Source organism: Xiphophorus maculatus, chromosome 10 (genome assembly GCF_002775205.1).
Source record: "Xiphophorus maculatus strain JP 163 A chromosome 10, X_maculatus-5.0-male, whole genome shotgun sequence".
NCBI classification, from domain to species: Eukaryota; Metazoa; Chordata; class Actinopteri; order Cyprinodontiformes; family Poeciliidae; genus Xiphophorus; species Xiphophorus maculatus.
In genome coordinates this window covers 23,085,359-23,103,024 of record NC_036452.1, presented here as the reverse complement: position 1 = coordinate 23,103,024, position 17,666 = coordinate 23,085,359, and the positions used below count along the sequence as shown (strand labels likewise).

Sequence of the window (17,666 nt, the reverse complement as noted above, 5' to 3'; positions counted from 1 at the left end):
AAACGACGCTGTGACTGAATGAAGCCTTTCCACGCTGTGAAGTGGAACACGCTTTTCATTATTTCGATTTCGATTTTTTTTTTTTTTTGTATTCTCCTTTGTTTATTTAAGAAGTGCGATTAATACATAGTCTTTGTTTTTGGCAAGCCTGACTAGGATGATATGATTTTTTTCGGCCGTATCAGAATTGGTTTAGCGAAGTCGCAAACACATTTTTCGCATCACAACCGGATATTGCCACTTGTGCAAACCATGAAGAAGAAAACGACAGGAAGTGGTGGGAGGATGGTGGGGCGGGGCGGAATATTTTTAATGACTTATTGCACGAACGACTTATTCACCTGTGATTTTTAATTGCGTTTCTTTTGTAATGGAGAGACTGTAATTGCAAAGTCGTGTTTTTTCGACACTATTGACAAGGATTTGTGCACATTTGTAATGGAAAGGCAGCGAATGTTGTTTTACACCCCAGAGAAAGAGGAACTGATAAATGATCAACTAAATACTGATCAACTTAAAGTAATCTTCTCCTGTTGCAGATACCTGCTATGTGTTGTCATTCGCTATCATCATGTTGAACACCAGTCTACACAATCCAAACGTCAGAGACAAGCCGCCTGTCGAGCGTTTTATCTCCATGAACAGGGGAATCAATGAAGGAGGCGATCTACCAGAGGAGCTTCTCAGGGTGAGAGTTTGTAATTGGTGTGTGTGGATGAGTGGGTGTGTGTTTGCGCGCGCGTGTGTGTGTGATGATTGATAATCTATCATGCCTCCACCACTCGTATTCAACACAAACTAGCCATGTTCTCCCTTACCCCCCCCCCAGTTTGATTAATAGTTTTCCTGCCTCGTCTGCAGAATCTTTACGACAGCATCAAAAATGAGCCCTTCAAAATCCCAGAGGACGACGGGAACGACCTGACACACACATTCTTCAACCCGGACAGAGAGGGCTGGCTCTTAAAGCTGGGTAAGTGGATTAACAGAACTTGGAGTGTGATGGTTTCTGTCAGCGGAGCATCAGAATTGCAAAAAAAGAAAAAGGTGGTTTTCCGTTTTCTGCTTAGTCAGTGTGTTTATATGTGTTGCTTGAATTGGTGTTTTGATTTTCAAAGGCAATGTTGGAGGCTGATTGGTTTTTGAGGGAAAATATATATACATATATGCTTGCGTTTAATCTGTCATCTACAAGGAAACTCAAGGAAACACTCAACAGTGTTTTTACTACCCCAGACCTGTAAGTGGCGCTAAACATTGATTCTGGGACATGTGCATTAAGTGGTTAACACAACAAGAAAAAAGAAACGGTGAACAACAAAATGGAGTCTTTTATGTGGAGGGATCACGTATCATGTCGGATTATAGAACTAATAAACTACAAGACGGGGATCATTCAATCTGCTATTGTCGTTGCTATCTATGACGTGTTTGGGGTTATAGGTCAGGTTAGAGGCAGGGCTAATACACAGCATTTTCTCATGAAATGTATTAGCCAATGAGATGAAGCTATTAAAGGTTCATCCTGGCTGCGACCTTTGTGTCAAAATCAGAAGCTAAAGTCAGGTGGCAGCAAAAGCAAAAGGTCATCAGCAAAACCGAGACATAAATGTCACAAAGAGTCTGAATCTGAATATATGGTATTTACAAATACTTTGTTTTCAAATCAACTTATTTTAGATGTTTTATATTGTTTGCAAAAAAATATATGCTTGCTTATTTTGTCACCACCACTATTCTTTAGGCTCACTTGAATGTAATCCTTTTACCCAAATCAATATGCCATTTTTATTAACCTAGCACAAAAATTTACCTTGCCCATTTTTGTTCTAAGCTAATCTTCAAGCCAGTTTAGGACGACCTTGCTTCTTATTCAACGTATGCAATTTATGGATTTCAGTCACTTTGTGGAACTCTTCAATAAATAACCTGTAATAACATGCATTCTAGAGTCGTACTATTACTTTTTTTTAGGCTTTGGAATCTATTTTTACAACATCCTGCCAATCTCTGCTCATGTAAAACAACTTTAGCATCAGTCAAGATCAGCATGTTTCAGTTTGTTTGGACTTAGACTAGTTTCCTGAAGAAATTCGTCTGCTTCCGCTTGGAGGAAGCGTTCCGCCAGGCGGAAGGTCACCACTTCCATCTGCAGTCAGCTGTTACTGCTAACAGGAAGCTAACAGGAGGGTCGGGGACCTTGACAAGTTATGAACATTTTGCTTTACTCAGCAGTGCAGATTTAGCCGTCTCAACTGGATATTTATAGAATCAACTTTGGCACAATTTTATATATTTTTTTAACAAAATAAAGCCCCAAAGGGCATTGTGTGTAGTCACCAAACCTAAACCATCCACTGATTGGAATAGTTTTGAGCAGGAACTTAATCTGTCACATTTTGATTTATTACCTGCTACAAGGTAAGTTGTATCTATGGACACATTTTGTATTCAAATCTCAACATTTATGTTGAAGCACAGCTTCATCCTGTTGATAGCTATTATCATCAGAAAACAGATAATGCTGTTTCTCTACTTCATGATCTCTGATTTAATCAATTTAGAAGAAATATTCAAGACTTTTGATCCTTTGCCAATTTTTTCTCTGAAAATTCTGCACCTCCATCATGGTTGCCAAGATATTCTTCATAGGTTTGCTGGGCCTGACGTGTCTGTGGTAATTCAACATCACAATCACCTCTTTGTTAAACCTCTCCCCATCCCCTCCGCCATGTGCCCACTCTTCTTCCTGGAATCCTTCAGAACTCCTTTGCCTCTGAGCCTTTCTCTCAAATCTCTGTGTTCTTTCATTCTGTTCTGCGTCGGCTGTTCCCTCCTAAATCTTTTGCATTAGGAGGTAGGTAACACTCCGTCTTCCTTCGTCCTCCCAAGCACATTGCAGAGTGCAGTAGACTAGCAATAGCTGCTATATCTCTCCGAGCACACCGGGGCCCCAGATGTGCGGGGCACCTCGTAAAACTGGCCTGTTTATCAGAGCTGTGAGGTGACAGAACGGCTGGGTTATGTCCATCACAGGCAGGCTGGAGGTAACTGATCTGCATGGGGATTGCCTGGATTCTTCTGGTGGCTGTGGATGGGTTTGGGTGATGCACAAGGTTTATCTTAGGTAGTGCCCACGCAAAGGACTGATTCCTTTTTCCAAGAACTGCATTCTGCTCAGTACATCTTCTCTTTCCTGCTGTTTTTCCCCCCTTCTAATTAAACTAAACGCTCAGGGTCTTTAAGTAAATGGAAAATATTTTGTTTAGATGTTAACATTAAGCTTCTAAGTTCGAATGCAAGTGTGAATCTCAATAAATTATAATGAAAAACGTCATGTATTTCATTATAGATTTTGTGTTTGATTAGTTATACACTGTTATCTTTCATGGGCCGTTATGGGTTTATGAGGGAAATGTCATAAAAGTGGCTAGTAACACCCATAAGCACCAGCTGATCTCCTGCAGTATATCATACAGGAGCCCCTAGCAAGAATTGAGTGCATATACAGTACAGTACATGGACATTATTTTCAGTAGACATTTCTGTATTAAAAATACATTTTTATTGGTCTTTGAATAATCAAATTTTCTGAGTTACTGCATTTTAGGCTAGTATTTAGGCTAGTCAAAAATTAGCAGCTGGGCTAATCTTTGAATTAGCCTAGCCAAGAATTAAAAGCTGAAACCTTCTGGATTCCACTCATCCCAGGGTATCTACAACATGTTTTCCTGTAGGTACTGTTAGCCTATCCACAGCCTTGCCATGCAGGTAACCCCAGCCCTGCTCATCATGCTGCCCCTGTGCAGCTGGAACCCTGAGCCCTGCTTGAGTTTGTGCTGTGGGAATGTACTGCTGCTCATTCAGCATAAAGAACAGCCTTGCCCCTTCTCATCCTCCTTCCTGAGTTGCCGCCCTGCAAGCCTCTCACTGCTTTGTCATGATATCCGCTCTCTTCCTGTTTTGCCTGCCCTCCGACCCAGCTGCTCTTCACCAGAACCATTTTTTCCTCATTAATGCCGTCCCCTCTGTAACTCTGCTCTCCACCAGAGCCACTCCAACTGAGTGTAATGAGGGAATATTATTGCTGATGTCTTAATGAAGACACTCTCCTGGACTGTCAGCTCTGTGCTGCTGTGGAGCCTCGTGTCTGTACTCTCATAACCCTCTGCTGTGACCAAAGGCTGAGACGGCTGCCGTCACCGTGCCTGATCCGGTCATCATCAAACCTGGGCAGCACGTCAAACATTTGCTGGCCACATCTTGTCCTGTTGCAGGACTCGGCATGTTCCCCTTACTGGCACCAAGGCATGAGAGTTACAGTAACCGAAACTTATGACTTCAGAACCACAGAAATGTTCTGTTGTACCTCTTCTAGAGTTTAAAGTTTGCCGCCTGTCAGCTGACTGAAAAGTGGCTGCTATATTTTTCACTTGTTTAGATTAAAACAAATATGTTTGGAAAAAATGTCAGTCGAAAAACCATGGGAAATCGTGGCTTAGACTCTAAAGGAAACTCAACTATCACTAATATTTAAGGGATGCTGTTCTAAAACTACTGTTAGAAAGCTACATCATGTCTGAGCAGCTAGCCCAACCAGCTAACATTAGCGTTTTAATTTCCTAGCACTACAGCAAGAAGTTATAATGCTCTAAAAAAGCACTTGGAAATCACTAAATTTGTGGATATTTAGTTTGTCCTATATTTTAACTTTATTAAAAGGAAATGAATGAATAAATAAATAACTCCAATAACTAACATACATTTTTTTATCATTGTTGATGCTATATAATCTATCAACAATATACATACAGCAATAAGCTGACGTTGTACATTTTTTTGTATCTACAGCTATATGGTAAAACAGCAGCATCATTACAGTTGAAGGTGTACACATTACAGTGAGGATCTGAGGCTCCATCTACACAGACCCGTTCGTTTTCACGGCAACCGGAGTCTCTCACACCGGTCACTAGTGTCTCTCACAAAGCAGACTTGGAAATGTCATTGTAGTTTAATAAAATAACTTTCTATCGTTGTAATATAATAAACACTTCTGTCAAAGTTAAGAGAAGTAACATGAGCCTCCTCGGCTTTTAACAGCTTTTAGCCATTAGCACCATTAGCCATTAACACCAGATTCTAAGTGTGTTTTCCACATTGCAAATATTTTCACCTCTTCAGGTCCAAATCGGGGTGCATAGAAGTTGAAAGCTCTAAATTACATCAACAAAAAGTAAAAATAACTCACTTTTTGTAATCTAATTAGCAACCTGTTTCAGAGGCTACCTCTTTTTCCACTGGAGCAGTTATAGCCTCGCTGCACAATGTTCACTCTTTAGTTATTACAGTAACAGTCCAACAGAGCTGTCAACGCTCTAAATGTTTGAATACAATACATAAACAGATGTCCTGTCTTCATATACAATCCAGGCTAGCCACTCAGTGACATTAGGTCATTGGGTGGCTCATCCCCAGTTAGCTTTATTATCTTTGAACGTCATCCTTGTTGCAAAGGGAGCTCAAAGAAGAGGATTTGATCAGAGTGAGATATTAGATCTGACTCTAATATCTCACTCCATATAGAGTGAAATATTAGTAATTAGAGTTTATTTTGGGCAAAACAAAAAGTAGAATTAAAGTATGTCATTGTCTATAGCGCCACCTCCTGGAAGTCTATGCAAATAGATTTATAAATTGTTATGTTATTGTAATTTAATAAATACTAAATTCGCTGTCTGTTGTGCAGTGAACAATGAACAATTTAATTATGAGGGAAGACTGGATATAGAACAGATATTAAGATCAAATTTAAAAGTAATGTAAAGTAAGGCAGTGCCCTGTCAAATTAAAGGCAGAAGGGACTTTCCAGTCTCTGTAAACACTAAATGCAACCTAAAGTAAAAACAAAGACACACTACAAATTATTATTCAATACACAGACTTTTTAGCATAACTGAAAATGATTGAAAAGCATTTTCAGTTATTTTCAGGAGGCGTCTGGTGAAATCTGCACCCGAAGCCTGTAAATCCAGGAGCCTGTGCATCGCATTGTGTCCGTTTGTGAGGATGACATCAAACATATGGCTGACGGAGATTAGCAGCTGTGTACAGGCTTGTGGGTCGACTGCAGCGGAATTAAACCGAGACCTCAGATTACATCCGATTACATCATTAACGGCAGTTTTCTTTTTTTGCACTTTCTACAATGTCAGCAAATACATTATGAACCATAAAATGCAGATTGTGCAATCATTGCATGTATAAAATGGAGATGGGGTAATTAACATCAAATTCAATAATTCCATTACTTTAGTTTAAGAGAGATTTTACTCCAGAAAGATTCTGGTCAGATAACGACCAATTGGACTTTCATTAAAACAACCCAGAAGCATCGGTTTTCTGCTCCAGTCAAACTCACAAATGTTTTGGCACTGCCTCGTCAGAGACTGTGTGTGGCATTATTCTGCAGCCGTCATGTTGGAGCTTTTTTTTTTCTCGATGGTAACATGGAGTTCAAATGACTTCACAAACCTCCCCTGCTTCCTGCTGGGAGCTGAGGGGGAAGGCGGTGTTCTAGATGCCCTGATGCAGTCTGAGGATCAGAACCAGATGTGGTACATGAAGCTGGGGGTGTGTTGTAGGTTACCTTCTAAAGTGAACCAAAAAACTCCACTGGCAACTCGGTGTAAACTCAAACACCGTCTGTTTCTTCCCGATAGGCGGCAGAGTCAAAACGTGGAAGAGAAGATGGTTCATCCTAACCGACAACTGCCTCTACTACTTTGAATACACAACAGTAAGTACCAGCAAGTACATTAAAGGGCTGAAATAATCATCCTTAGAACTCTTCTCTTTCTCTTTCTTGCTAATAGCACAACAGGAAGAGAAGTATATGGAAAACCAAACAGTTTTAAGCGATAAACCATTAAAAACACAATCTGTGGTGAGCACAACGTTAAGGCTACATGAGAACCATAAACCTGAATGGCTTGTACCTAACATTCATTTATGTCTGAAATTACAAAATATGTAAAAAAGCATTAAAGTAAAAAAAAAAGCCAAGTGTAATGCAATTGAAGTTTGTTGGAGCCTTTATAAAACAAATATTTTCTCTATGTCGTTTAAAAAAATAAACTACATATTTTTTGGTTTCAGAAAATACACCACTGAGTGTTGTTTTAAACATTCCAAGCCCATAGGGGGCAGTGTGGCGCTAAGCTAAAGCCAATCAGATTGCTTCAAATCCACCACGACTTTCTGCTTGGAATTAAACATGGTACCTGGATGTGAATTTGCCTCAACAGGTTGAACTACTTTTAACTTTATTTTGGATGTTATATTATATTGGATATTTATACTAGCAATACTTCAACATTATATTTGATCTAAAAGGAATAAAATACAAGATGATGTCAGGTGGGAATCATGCCAAATAAGTATTGGTTCATTATTTGTCGCAGACTGTAAAGCATGCGGCCTGGAATCTCCACTTTCCCCTCGTTCACACGGCAACACAAACACAGTTTTTTCAAATCTCCACTTTGGCCCGAGTGTTTTTGTTTTTAGTGAATTAAACAGCTGAACAGGATGAAAGGCCGAAGCGCATAAAAATATACTTGTTTTCCCAGCTATCTGGCTACATGTATACTCGGCCTTTACAGCAGTAATAATAAGATGATTTACCACTTTTTTGCTCATCATATGTGCATAAATTGTTTTATTGAATTCTGTTTGAATCTCAAACCTCAAAATGAAAGAATTTGGTGCAACAAAAAATAAAGTAATCTTTTTCATGTCAGAATCATAAAAGAGAGTGGCACAAGTCTTTGCCCTCCAGGTTTACTATTTAGCAGATGTGTCCCTTTGGACCTAAATGAGCCACACTCCTGCAATTAACATGAGACTTCATTGGAAACATCTGCAAAATCCACAGCAACACATCTGGCACTGCAAAGACATAGCCCACGCCCCCTCCTCTAATGCCCCCATCCCCACAGCCTGGAATCCCCCAGCGTACACCAGCACCTGTGGAGGTGGTGGGGGTCCACGGTTCACACCGAGCCAGCTGCCAGCCTCTGTCCCTGAGGGGGAATCTGCCTCACAGCCAGGTGAAAAACAGAGAAACACAATCACTCTACAACAGTAAAGACAGGCGGCTGTCGTCACTACAGCAACCAGAATGAATGTGGAGATCAGCGTTACATCTCCCCCAGGTGCTGTCCCCTATGTGACCAGAATGACGGCTAACCTTCGGCAGGTTTTCGGTTCAGTCAGACTCTCCTCAAAGTAAAGGAGCAATAATACTCCATGAAAGTGAATGGGGTATGAATTTTTTTATGATTATTTTAACCAATATTTTCTTGCAGTAGAACCTTCTCATTCTCAAGAAACCCCCAATATTTTTAGTTTGAGAACATTTAGACAGAACAAAGACTCAACTAAGAAATTAAAGGGGCAGTAAGTATTATGTTAAACCCACTTTTTGAGCTTTACATCATGTTATAACGTATTCTCTCGTCAAAATCAGACCTGGAGTGTTGCTTTGATTCTTCCATTCACGTTTGAGAAATCCTTTCATCTCCAATGGCAACCATTCAGCTGTGAAAAACGCCTGGGTGGATGTAGCCCCGCCTTCGGGGACAAAGCTCCTCCTCTGAGCTGCAGTTTCCAAGCTTCCGACTCACAGAGCGGCCCTCCTCCACTCGGCTCCTTCAGACTAGCAATTAGCACACACCTGGTGGAACTACTCATCTCATTATTAGAGCTACATCTCAGTGAAATGCTGCTAAAAACTTTGTTAAAGGGTTAATAGAGGAGCCATGTTGTGAAGATACCCTGAAGAAAGAGCAGGAGTTTTTAAAGAGACAGAGGCCCAATTTCAAGGCGTTGCATTACAAAGTCAAATTTCCTTTTAAGTCATATCTGATATTAACAACATTTTTATAACAACTGAGCATAACACTGTGCTATAAAATGGAGCTATGTGTTTGGAAAACACATAATACTGCCATGTTAAAGATCCGACTTGTCTAAACATTTTAGTGTGAGGTTATGCTACTCAAATAAAGGATGGATTTGTATTTTATGTGCCTGGGTAATAATGTGGCTGCCACCCACCTCCTTTTTGTGGCCAGCTATTTTCTTTTTTCTATTAATGTTCAGGTATTTAAAGTTTGTGTCCTTTACTTGAAAATCTACATTAAAAAGAAGCTACATTCACAACCAAAGCAGAAGCAGCGCTGCAACGTTTGAAAAATGCTTTCATGTGGAATCTTTAGCTTCTTTGTAATCAGATGTTGTCCTGGTTTTGATTTTAAATGGAGGCAAGTGCATTCACAAACCAAGCAATATGTTGACGCTGAGCCGGTGTTTTGTTTGTGTCCTCAGGATAAAGAGCCTCGCGGGATTATCCCCCTTGAAAACCTCAGCATTAGAGAGGTGGACGAGCCCAGGAAACCAGTACGGAGTAACTCTAGCAGTCCAAGCACCTCCTGTTGCCTAAACAAGAGTTACTGAGACATCTCTTCTCAGTTTGTTTCCGTGAAATGCTGATCGTGCCTTTATGATGTCTTCCTAGAACTGCTTTGAGCTCTACAACCCCAGCCACAAAGGTCAGGTCATCAAGGCCTGCAAGACGGAGGCCGACGGGCGGGTGGTGGAGGGCAACCACGTGGTGTACAGGATATCGGCCCCGACCCCAGAGGAGAAGGAGGAGTGGATCAAGTCCATCAAGTAAGACCCGGCACGTTGGCGTGGATCCGTTTCCACTCAGAGGGCACTTAGCCAGCGCCCACATGAGACGTTCACATGTCTGACCTTCACACTGGGAGAAACAAACACTCGCACTGATGGGGACTGTAATCAGAAATGCACATACACACACACACACACACACAGGCTGGTGGCTAAATGTAAATCCACCTCTCACATGTCCATGCAGATAACACTTAGAGGTAATCTTGCTCTTCCAGAGAAGGTCACTTCTCTTTGAGTTCAAAAGCAAAGAGAAAAACCCAAACAGAGCCTCAGAAATAAAGCGCCTGAATGCATCCTTGGAGTTGTTTAAACTTCACAGCACCTCGCAACGTGTCCGGAGCCTCTTTGTGTTATATTACTAACACAAACTTACAGTTTGTGTTATTATGATTTTCCTTGATAGACCAACACAAAGCAGTGGGTGGATCCAAGTACAGCTACAGGATCCATAGGTTGAAACTTTTGCCCGTCTTTTTTACAAATTAGCTCAAACTCAGTCAGATTGGATGAGGAGCTTCTGGTAACATCAAGTCTTGTCGCAGATTCCCATTAGGATTTAAGTCTGGACTTTGACTGGGCCTTCTCAGTTTAATCTAAACAAATTGTGTTCAGACTTTTTGTCATGATATAAAATGTGCTTGTAGACCTGAATAAAAATAAAAATGTAAATATATCTATCCATCCATCCATCCATGGTTATTGTTTTCTGGTAAACAATAATATAAGTATGAAATGTTTGAATCAAACAGTTAATAACAATGTAGTTTTTACAGAAAAGAGATGTGTAATCCATAGTTGATCTAAAATGTAAAAGTTGTTTTAAATACCTGCATCTAATTTGCAAATTGTTGAGTACATTTATTTAGTTCTGACCAATAAGAACAATAGTTGGCTCACACTCTTTCTTTGACTTATTAGATGACTTCTAAAGACAACTGGTTGCCATGGATTTCATTTAGGAGTATCAGATTACTGATAATCTGATACTAAAGTTGTTTTTTCAGATGGAAGATGTATCATTTTTCTTCCACTTCATAACTCTGCACTACCTTGTGTTGGTCCATCACATGAAACGTTGATGCATTAGAGCAGTCTTGATCTTGATCTTGATCTCGGTCCTCTGACCTTCGCATGTTGCTTCAAGCGTCGCCTTGGTGACGCATGACGGTGCAAATAAAGAAGTCAGTTAATGTAAGTGGACACAATTCACGCTGCGTCTGAGAAGCTTCAACAGATGTGCACATGTTTTATCACATTATTGACTAAATAAGAAATATGCAAGTGTTTTGGATGCTTTTCAAGGTACCAAAGGTCCAACAGCTGCCTTGTTATCCAGTGGGGGTGGGTCAGTGGAAATGCTTCTGTAAACTGGACTCAGTGTGTTATTGATTAGCTGCGTTGGCTTTTCCTCCAGTCAGCTTCACTTTCACACACAATCGATATCAGAGCAGAAAATTCTATTACTCCATTCTTCCATTCAGTAATGATGTTATGGAGCCTCTTAGCTCTGACAGATGTATGTCTGTTAAATGAGAGTGGTGCCGTTTAGTTCCTGGAGTCCTGCTGGGGGTGAGGCCGCTTCATGTTCAGAGCAGAGAGAGTTGCTGGTTTGTCTGTGTTTAGAACATTTAGAGTCGGATCCCGAGGCCGTCCTTTTCACTGTAGGAATAATGGCCGTCACAAACTGGACTCAGCAGGGCTGAGCTGTCCTGTCCCAGTCTGGCGTGGACTGGATGGGTGACTGAGGCGGCAGACGGCTCCCCAGCAGTCAGCACATTCTTACACACACACACACACACACACCGTTCCAACCTGATTCGTCTGTTCACACACACAAACCGGGGAGCGGCACGTCAGCTGCTAATTATTCAGCGTTTTGTTGAGTGCGACACGAGGCTGTCATTTTCCTAAAGAGAGGCTGATGTGGAGATGGATTTACACGCCGCACAAAGCTGCTGGAATCGGACGGATTTATTTTGAAAGGTGAGAAGAGATGATCCCTGAAACGACGCCTGTAAATAAAGAGGCTTGGCCTGTTTTTGCTCACCGTTTCTGGTTTCTACACATCCTCGTGTTGGTGTTTTCCTGCGAAGCAAGAAACTGTTTCCACCAAATAAAAACCAGACTTACACTGAACCATCATGCTGAAAAAGAAAGTACACCCTCTCCTACTTCAAGGTTTTGATAGTGACCTTTAGGCGCTACACCTAGATGGCATTTAGCAGAAGCTAATACTAAAATGCTGAACATTCATTATGTTGATATCTATCAGGTGTCAGTTATTATTTACGATGAATATCATATTCACACCTCCAGACATCAGCAAGAAAAGCCTAATTTCCAGATTTTTTTCTTCAGTTATATATTGTATTCTTTCTAGAGTCTTTAACATCAAGTTTTTCTGCTAAAACCATTCATATTATATCTGCTAGTAAAAAACTACAACCTTTGCCCAACAGTTTAATTTTGACATAATAATTTACATCTTACATAATGTCTTTGGATATTTTATCTATCGTTATACATTCTCTTCCAAACGTTTTCAAAGTTAGCAATAGTGATAAATTGCTGAACAAAAAGTTAGTTCTGCCAGCAGAGCAGTAAGCGGACATACATTAGTCTTCACCACCTTCAAAAATAAAACTTAACTGGACTGGATTAGTTGGTTGGGATCAGTCTGGTTCACCTCTGCAAAAGCAAGAACTGTTGAATTTTGCTGACCTTGTCAGTAAGGTGTGTGTTTTCTCTGTCCTGCTCAACTTTCTGGTACCAATTTGTTTTCACAGGCATATCCATCATTGAATATAACAGAAGTAATGCTTTTTGAAAGTGATACATAAGCTTCCTAAAAGTAACACCTACAAAGGCCTAACAGTAGACGCAGATGTTTCTGGATCACGTGTTTCCTCTACTTTCTTCTGCTGCTACCAACGATCAAATAGAGGCAGATTCTTCTTCTTCTTCTGTTTGGCTGCAGACACTGTTGTGTGCCTTAAGAGGCACCATAAAGGGCAACCGAAAGGGGGTCCAAAGTGTGATGCAGGGACCTTGGAATAAGTGCGTGGCCCCCGACTGTACTTCAAATGAGGCCCTCCAGCAAATGGAGTTGATTAAGATTTTTTTTTGCCAATGTTTTACGACAACATTAACAAATTTCTATTGCTCTTGCTGCTGAGAAAAGATTCTGAGACGTTTTCTAGACTAACGAAACAGAAAACATTTAAATCAGAAATAATTTTGTTCATGTTCGTGTCAGAGCTGCAGCTGGGGGACCCCCCTCCCCCTCGCTGCCCTCTCAACCACAATGCAGGAAGCACTTTTGCTGACAGTCACAAACAACACATTCACAGCGCTGACAGACTGACCCCTCATAGCGAACGTTTGGACTCTGCCATTAATCCCTGCCTTCCTGTCCTCCTTCGCAGGGCGAGCATCAGCAGGGATCCTTTCTACGACATGCTGGCCACCAGGAAGAGGAGGATAGCCAATAAGAAATGATGACTGTATATCTGGGACTGAGAGTCATTGTGTGTCTGTAGGCATGTGTGTGTGTCGGGGGGGGGAGTGCGTGTGTGTGTGTGTGTGTGTGTGTGTGTGTGTGTGTGTGTGTGTGTGTGTGTGTGTGTGTGTTTCTACTGAAGTTGTGAAGGTCTCCCATTCAGTGTTTTCAGGGCTGAGGGACAAGCCCAGACGCAAAGGATTCTGGGTCATTTCTGGCCCTGGACAGTTTGCATCTCAAGTCTTCTGCTGAAGCGAGGAAGAGGACAGGAAGTGCGAATGAACTCTTCACCAAGCTGAGTTACAGTGAAGAACAGCAGAAGAAGAGACGGCTTTGACTGTAATAAGGGAGCTTTTACTCTGCAATGCTTGGGAGAGACTGCCCTCTGCTGGGGTTCCTATGGAATTGAACATACTTCACCTTATGCGGTGCCTTGCAAAAGTTTCCCTAGAACTTTTTCACATTTTTGTTACTGGATTTTATCTGGATTTTATGTGACAGACCAACACAAGGTAGTGCAAAATGGTCATAATACAAGGTTTTCATTATTTTTACTGATGACCTGAAAAACGAAGCATGCAATTGAATTTAGCCCCGCAGTGCTCTACCAGCTTTGCATTGGTCTGACATTGTTGCCCATTCTTTTTTATAAAACAGTTGAAGCGTAGTCAGATTGAATAGAGAGCGTTTCAGAACATCGGCCTTAAAAAATGACAGCATATTAGGGCCATTAAAGAAAAAGAAAGGAGTAAGTTTCTTACTTGCAATGTTTTAATCAAAGATTTTCTAGAAAAAACTGGAAAATTTCTGAGTTTGAAAAGTTACAAATTTCTTGACTTTTGCAACTTGAAAATTTCAGATTTTTTGAAATTCAGAAATTTCTAGATTTTTATAGAAAAATTGTTAAGTTTTTAAGACTTAATTTTTAATTCACTTAAGCCCAATTTTTTGGTCAATTTTTGGAGAAAATTTGCAATACACTCACAACAATCATGCATTAACGCAAAAAAAAAAAAAAAGTGTGTATCTGTTGATTTTGAGTGAATATCTGCTATTGTGAAATTGCAAAAAGAAAACTGGAAGGACGACTTCACTCTAGTCTTGTGGGTTTCCTTACACTTTCTTGCAGGTGTTATAACCTCACTCATCCTTTCTGTCCTGACTGTCGAAAATCACTACCGTGGCATGATACTGCCACCACCATGTTACACAATTTGAATGTTTTTTTTACAAGATTCAATTGATGAGACTAAACACAAATGAATTGCACATGTTTTAAATTGTACAAATCATGAACTACTTTGTGTTGGTCTATCTCAGTAAAGAAGACAAAAGAAAAATTGTAAGGAAGTTCTAGAGGCTTGAATATATATAGATATATATATATATATAGATATATATATATATAGATATATATATTTATATATATATATATATATATATATATATATATATATATATATATATATATATATATACATATATACATACAGTATATATATATTTGCAAGACACTGAATAAAACAGAAAATTCCAAATCCGTCACCATCTCCTGCAGCCTTCCTGTCATCCTGTACCTGCAGGATTCCTGTTGCCAGTCCTCACATCCACCTCGTCTCACTGCCAACAGGTGACAATGTTTTATACTGAACTCCTGAACGCCTCAAGCTCATCAGTCAGCTGGTCTGGTTGGTGGCCTTCAAATGACTGTATTATGCAATCCTTATGATTCACTCTGTAAATTTACTCACCTGTAAATTATAGTACACCCAGGTAAGTTCATATGTGACGGCACAGAAACGGAAACACGGCTGTGTGGAGTTCATTAAAGTGGCTGCAGCTTTTAAAAGTTCTAATTCAGGTTCCTGGAAGGACTCTGTGTTCTAACGATTCGTCTTTCTCACTAGTTTCAAATCTTTTGTATTTATTTTCTCGCCCTTTCAGTTAGTGTGTATAGAATACAATGTACAGCTGTTTCTTTTTTGTGCTTATGTAGTATCGGTCATGTCATTCAAGTCTTCAGTCCACCAGGCTACAGTAGAAGAAGAGGGAGTCTTTGCTGCCTCCTAGTGGAGGAACGAAGACTCCGCACTCTTAATGATGGGAAATAAATAAATGGTGCTGGATTAAAGAAACGAAATTCACCGTTTCAGCGGTTCATTACATTGATTGGGTCTGGTGGAGCAGTTGCGTTTGTCACGGTTGTGTGTTGCTTTGCGGGAAATCGCCCTCAGATGCTTTGATGTACAATCTGAATAAAAAAAAAGTGACATTCTTCCTACGGGTGACAGGTTCTGCCTTCATGTGCATTCAGTGAGAGAATCCTGATGCTGAATATTTCCCAATAAAAATGATAAACGTATGTGTTTTATGATTTAGTGGAGTAACAAGATGTTGTGGCTGAGCAGAGATTGTTCTGAATAGCCAAGAATTGTACACAAGAGTAGAAATAGTTCATCACTGGCGTTTTGAAGCTTCATCTTAAAAATTCTGAGTCTGATTTGTAGATACAGTCCAAGGTCCAGAACAAGCAGAGATCTTATACATTACACCACAGTGTTGAAAATAGTCTGCCTTCAGTCAGCGGCCTAAATCTGGGGCCTCATTAAATTAGTTTTAATTTAGAAAATTTAAAACTAAATTTCATTTAATTTGTCAACAAATTCAATTCAGTTTATCTATATAGCGCCAAACCACAGTAAATCTCACCTCAAGGGATTTTATAAACAGGTCAATGCAGTTCAGTCGCATACATTCCAAATAATGCCAGTTAAAATGTGCATTAAGTTCGGTTTGTTATTCAAATTAGCTTTAAAAATTTGGGCAAACCGTGTACTCTGCAATGTCAGAAAACAATTCAGAAAAGTGAGTTTGTGTTGAGTTTTTGTTTGTAGTAACACAGTGCGGCCAGCAGGTGGTGTCACATCTAAACATTGCCGTGGATGTAAAAGATCCACCGCCATTAAATCCATAAATCAGAAGAATAGATTATTAACTCAGTTGGCAGATTATTGAGTATAATTTTTCAACAGATATTTTTCTCCCAACAGGAAATTTGACTTTTCTTTTGAATTAATGCTGTTGAAAACAAAATTAATTGTATTTGAGAATCTTCAAAGAACGACTGAGTCACTTTTATTTCATGTGCCTCAAAATGTGCATTTAAAAGCCATTAAATACATGAATCAGTTTTCAATGACGCCGCGTTGCTACGTCTCTGTTGATGTTAACAGTGCTGCTAACGCGCCATCTTTCCTGAAGCCGTTGCTATAGGAACCTGATAGATACTAGTATCATGCGGACCATTCACGTAACAAAAGAACTTTAGCTCCATATGTTGAATTTTATATTTTTCATCCTTGCAACTCAGAGAAAATGTTTCTTTTTGAGAGTAAAGAACCCCTTTTATTTAAAGTTCTGTCTGCTCTTTTAATCCCGGTCTTGTGCGAAATTCGCACAGGATTTATTGTTGATGATGAGAGGAATAAACACAGTTAAAGACTTGCAGGTAAAATAATTTGTTCCCATGTTATAGAGGGGGAACAGATTATTTCAGGCAGCTGAAATATCCATTCTCTCCCCTCCTCCCCACATAACTTTGGGAAATGAAGATCATCTGTTTCCAAATTCTCAAAAATTGTTGTGTGATATCCTGTAGTACTAGAAATGTCCTTAATCCAGTAATTTGCCATATTTTACATTAGAACGGGATTTACCAGAAAGTCTACACTCTCATCTTATCAGGAAGTCTTCATTTTTGTGCCATGCTTTCAGCCATCCTCTTATATCAGCCATGAACAATTATAAATACACACTACGTGTTGAAAAACTGTGTTTTGGTGACTGACTTTTATTTCTGTCAGGTTTAAGTGACAAAAGTTGGAGAAAGACCGATTCTCTTGGCGTTTAAAATAACAACACAGCAGAAGAAGACCTCGTTTATTTATTTATTTTTACAATTTTGTTATTGCTTCTTTTTAAAAACTGAATGTTACAACCTTGACATGATTATATGAGTTTGTTTTACAGAGAAATCGGTCAGAAGAGCCGTGAAGATGGTCAGATCAGATCCGCCTCTCCGGACACTGGACGTCCATAAGTCTTTATGTTGGTCCAGGAATGGACCACACATCCTCCGGACTTGTTTAATCAGTTGTAAAAGTTAAACTGATCAAATGTTGCTACGTAACTTCAGGACTAAGTGAGAGCGTCAAGGTACATGTTTCCTTCTGTATCCAATTGGAAAATTTACGGACTTAATCCTCAACATATATTTGCAGATATGTATCGGTCCACATACGCAAAAAGCTAATAAGTTTAAGTCCACCCTTCAGTCCTCTCTGCTACGCAGAAACATGAGATCATTCAGGGACACGTTTTGTGCTTTTCTAATGCAGTGTGTAAAAGT

At 39.9% G+C, this 17,666-nt stretch overlaps 1 protein-coding gene across 1 annotated transcript in view; it reads left to right on the top strand.

The window, feature by feature from the left end:
* The window catches only part of LOC102232591 (cytohesin-3-like), a 45,566-nt gene extending 30,947 nt beyond the window's left edge, over positions 1-14,619 (top strand). Inside the window, exons 8-13 of the mRNA XM_023340381.1 lie at positions 540-688; positions 862-973; positions 6,723-6,799; positions 9,391-9,462; positions 9,581-9,735; positions 13,185-14,619. Of these exons, the coding sequence (XP_023196149.1) occupies positions 540-688; positions 862-973; positions 6,723-6,799; positions 9,391-9,462; positions 9,581-9,735; positions 13,185-13,257 (638 nt within the window). The 3' untranslated portion in view covers positions 13,258-14,619. The remainder of the gene's footprint in view (positions 1-539; positions 689-861; positions 974-6,722; positions 6,800-9,390; positions 9,463-9,580; positions 9,736-13,184) is intronic.
* Positions 14,620-17,666: the final 3,047 nt, after the last annotated feature.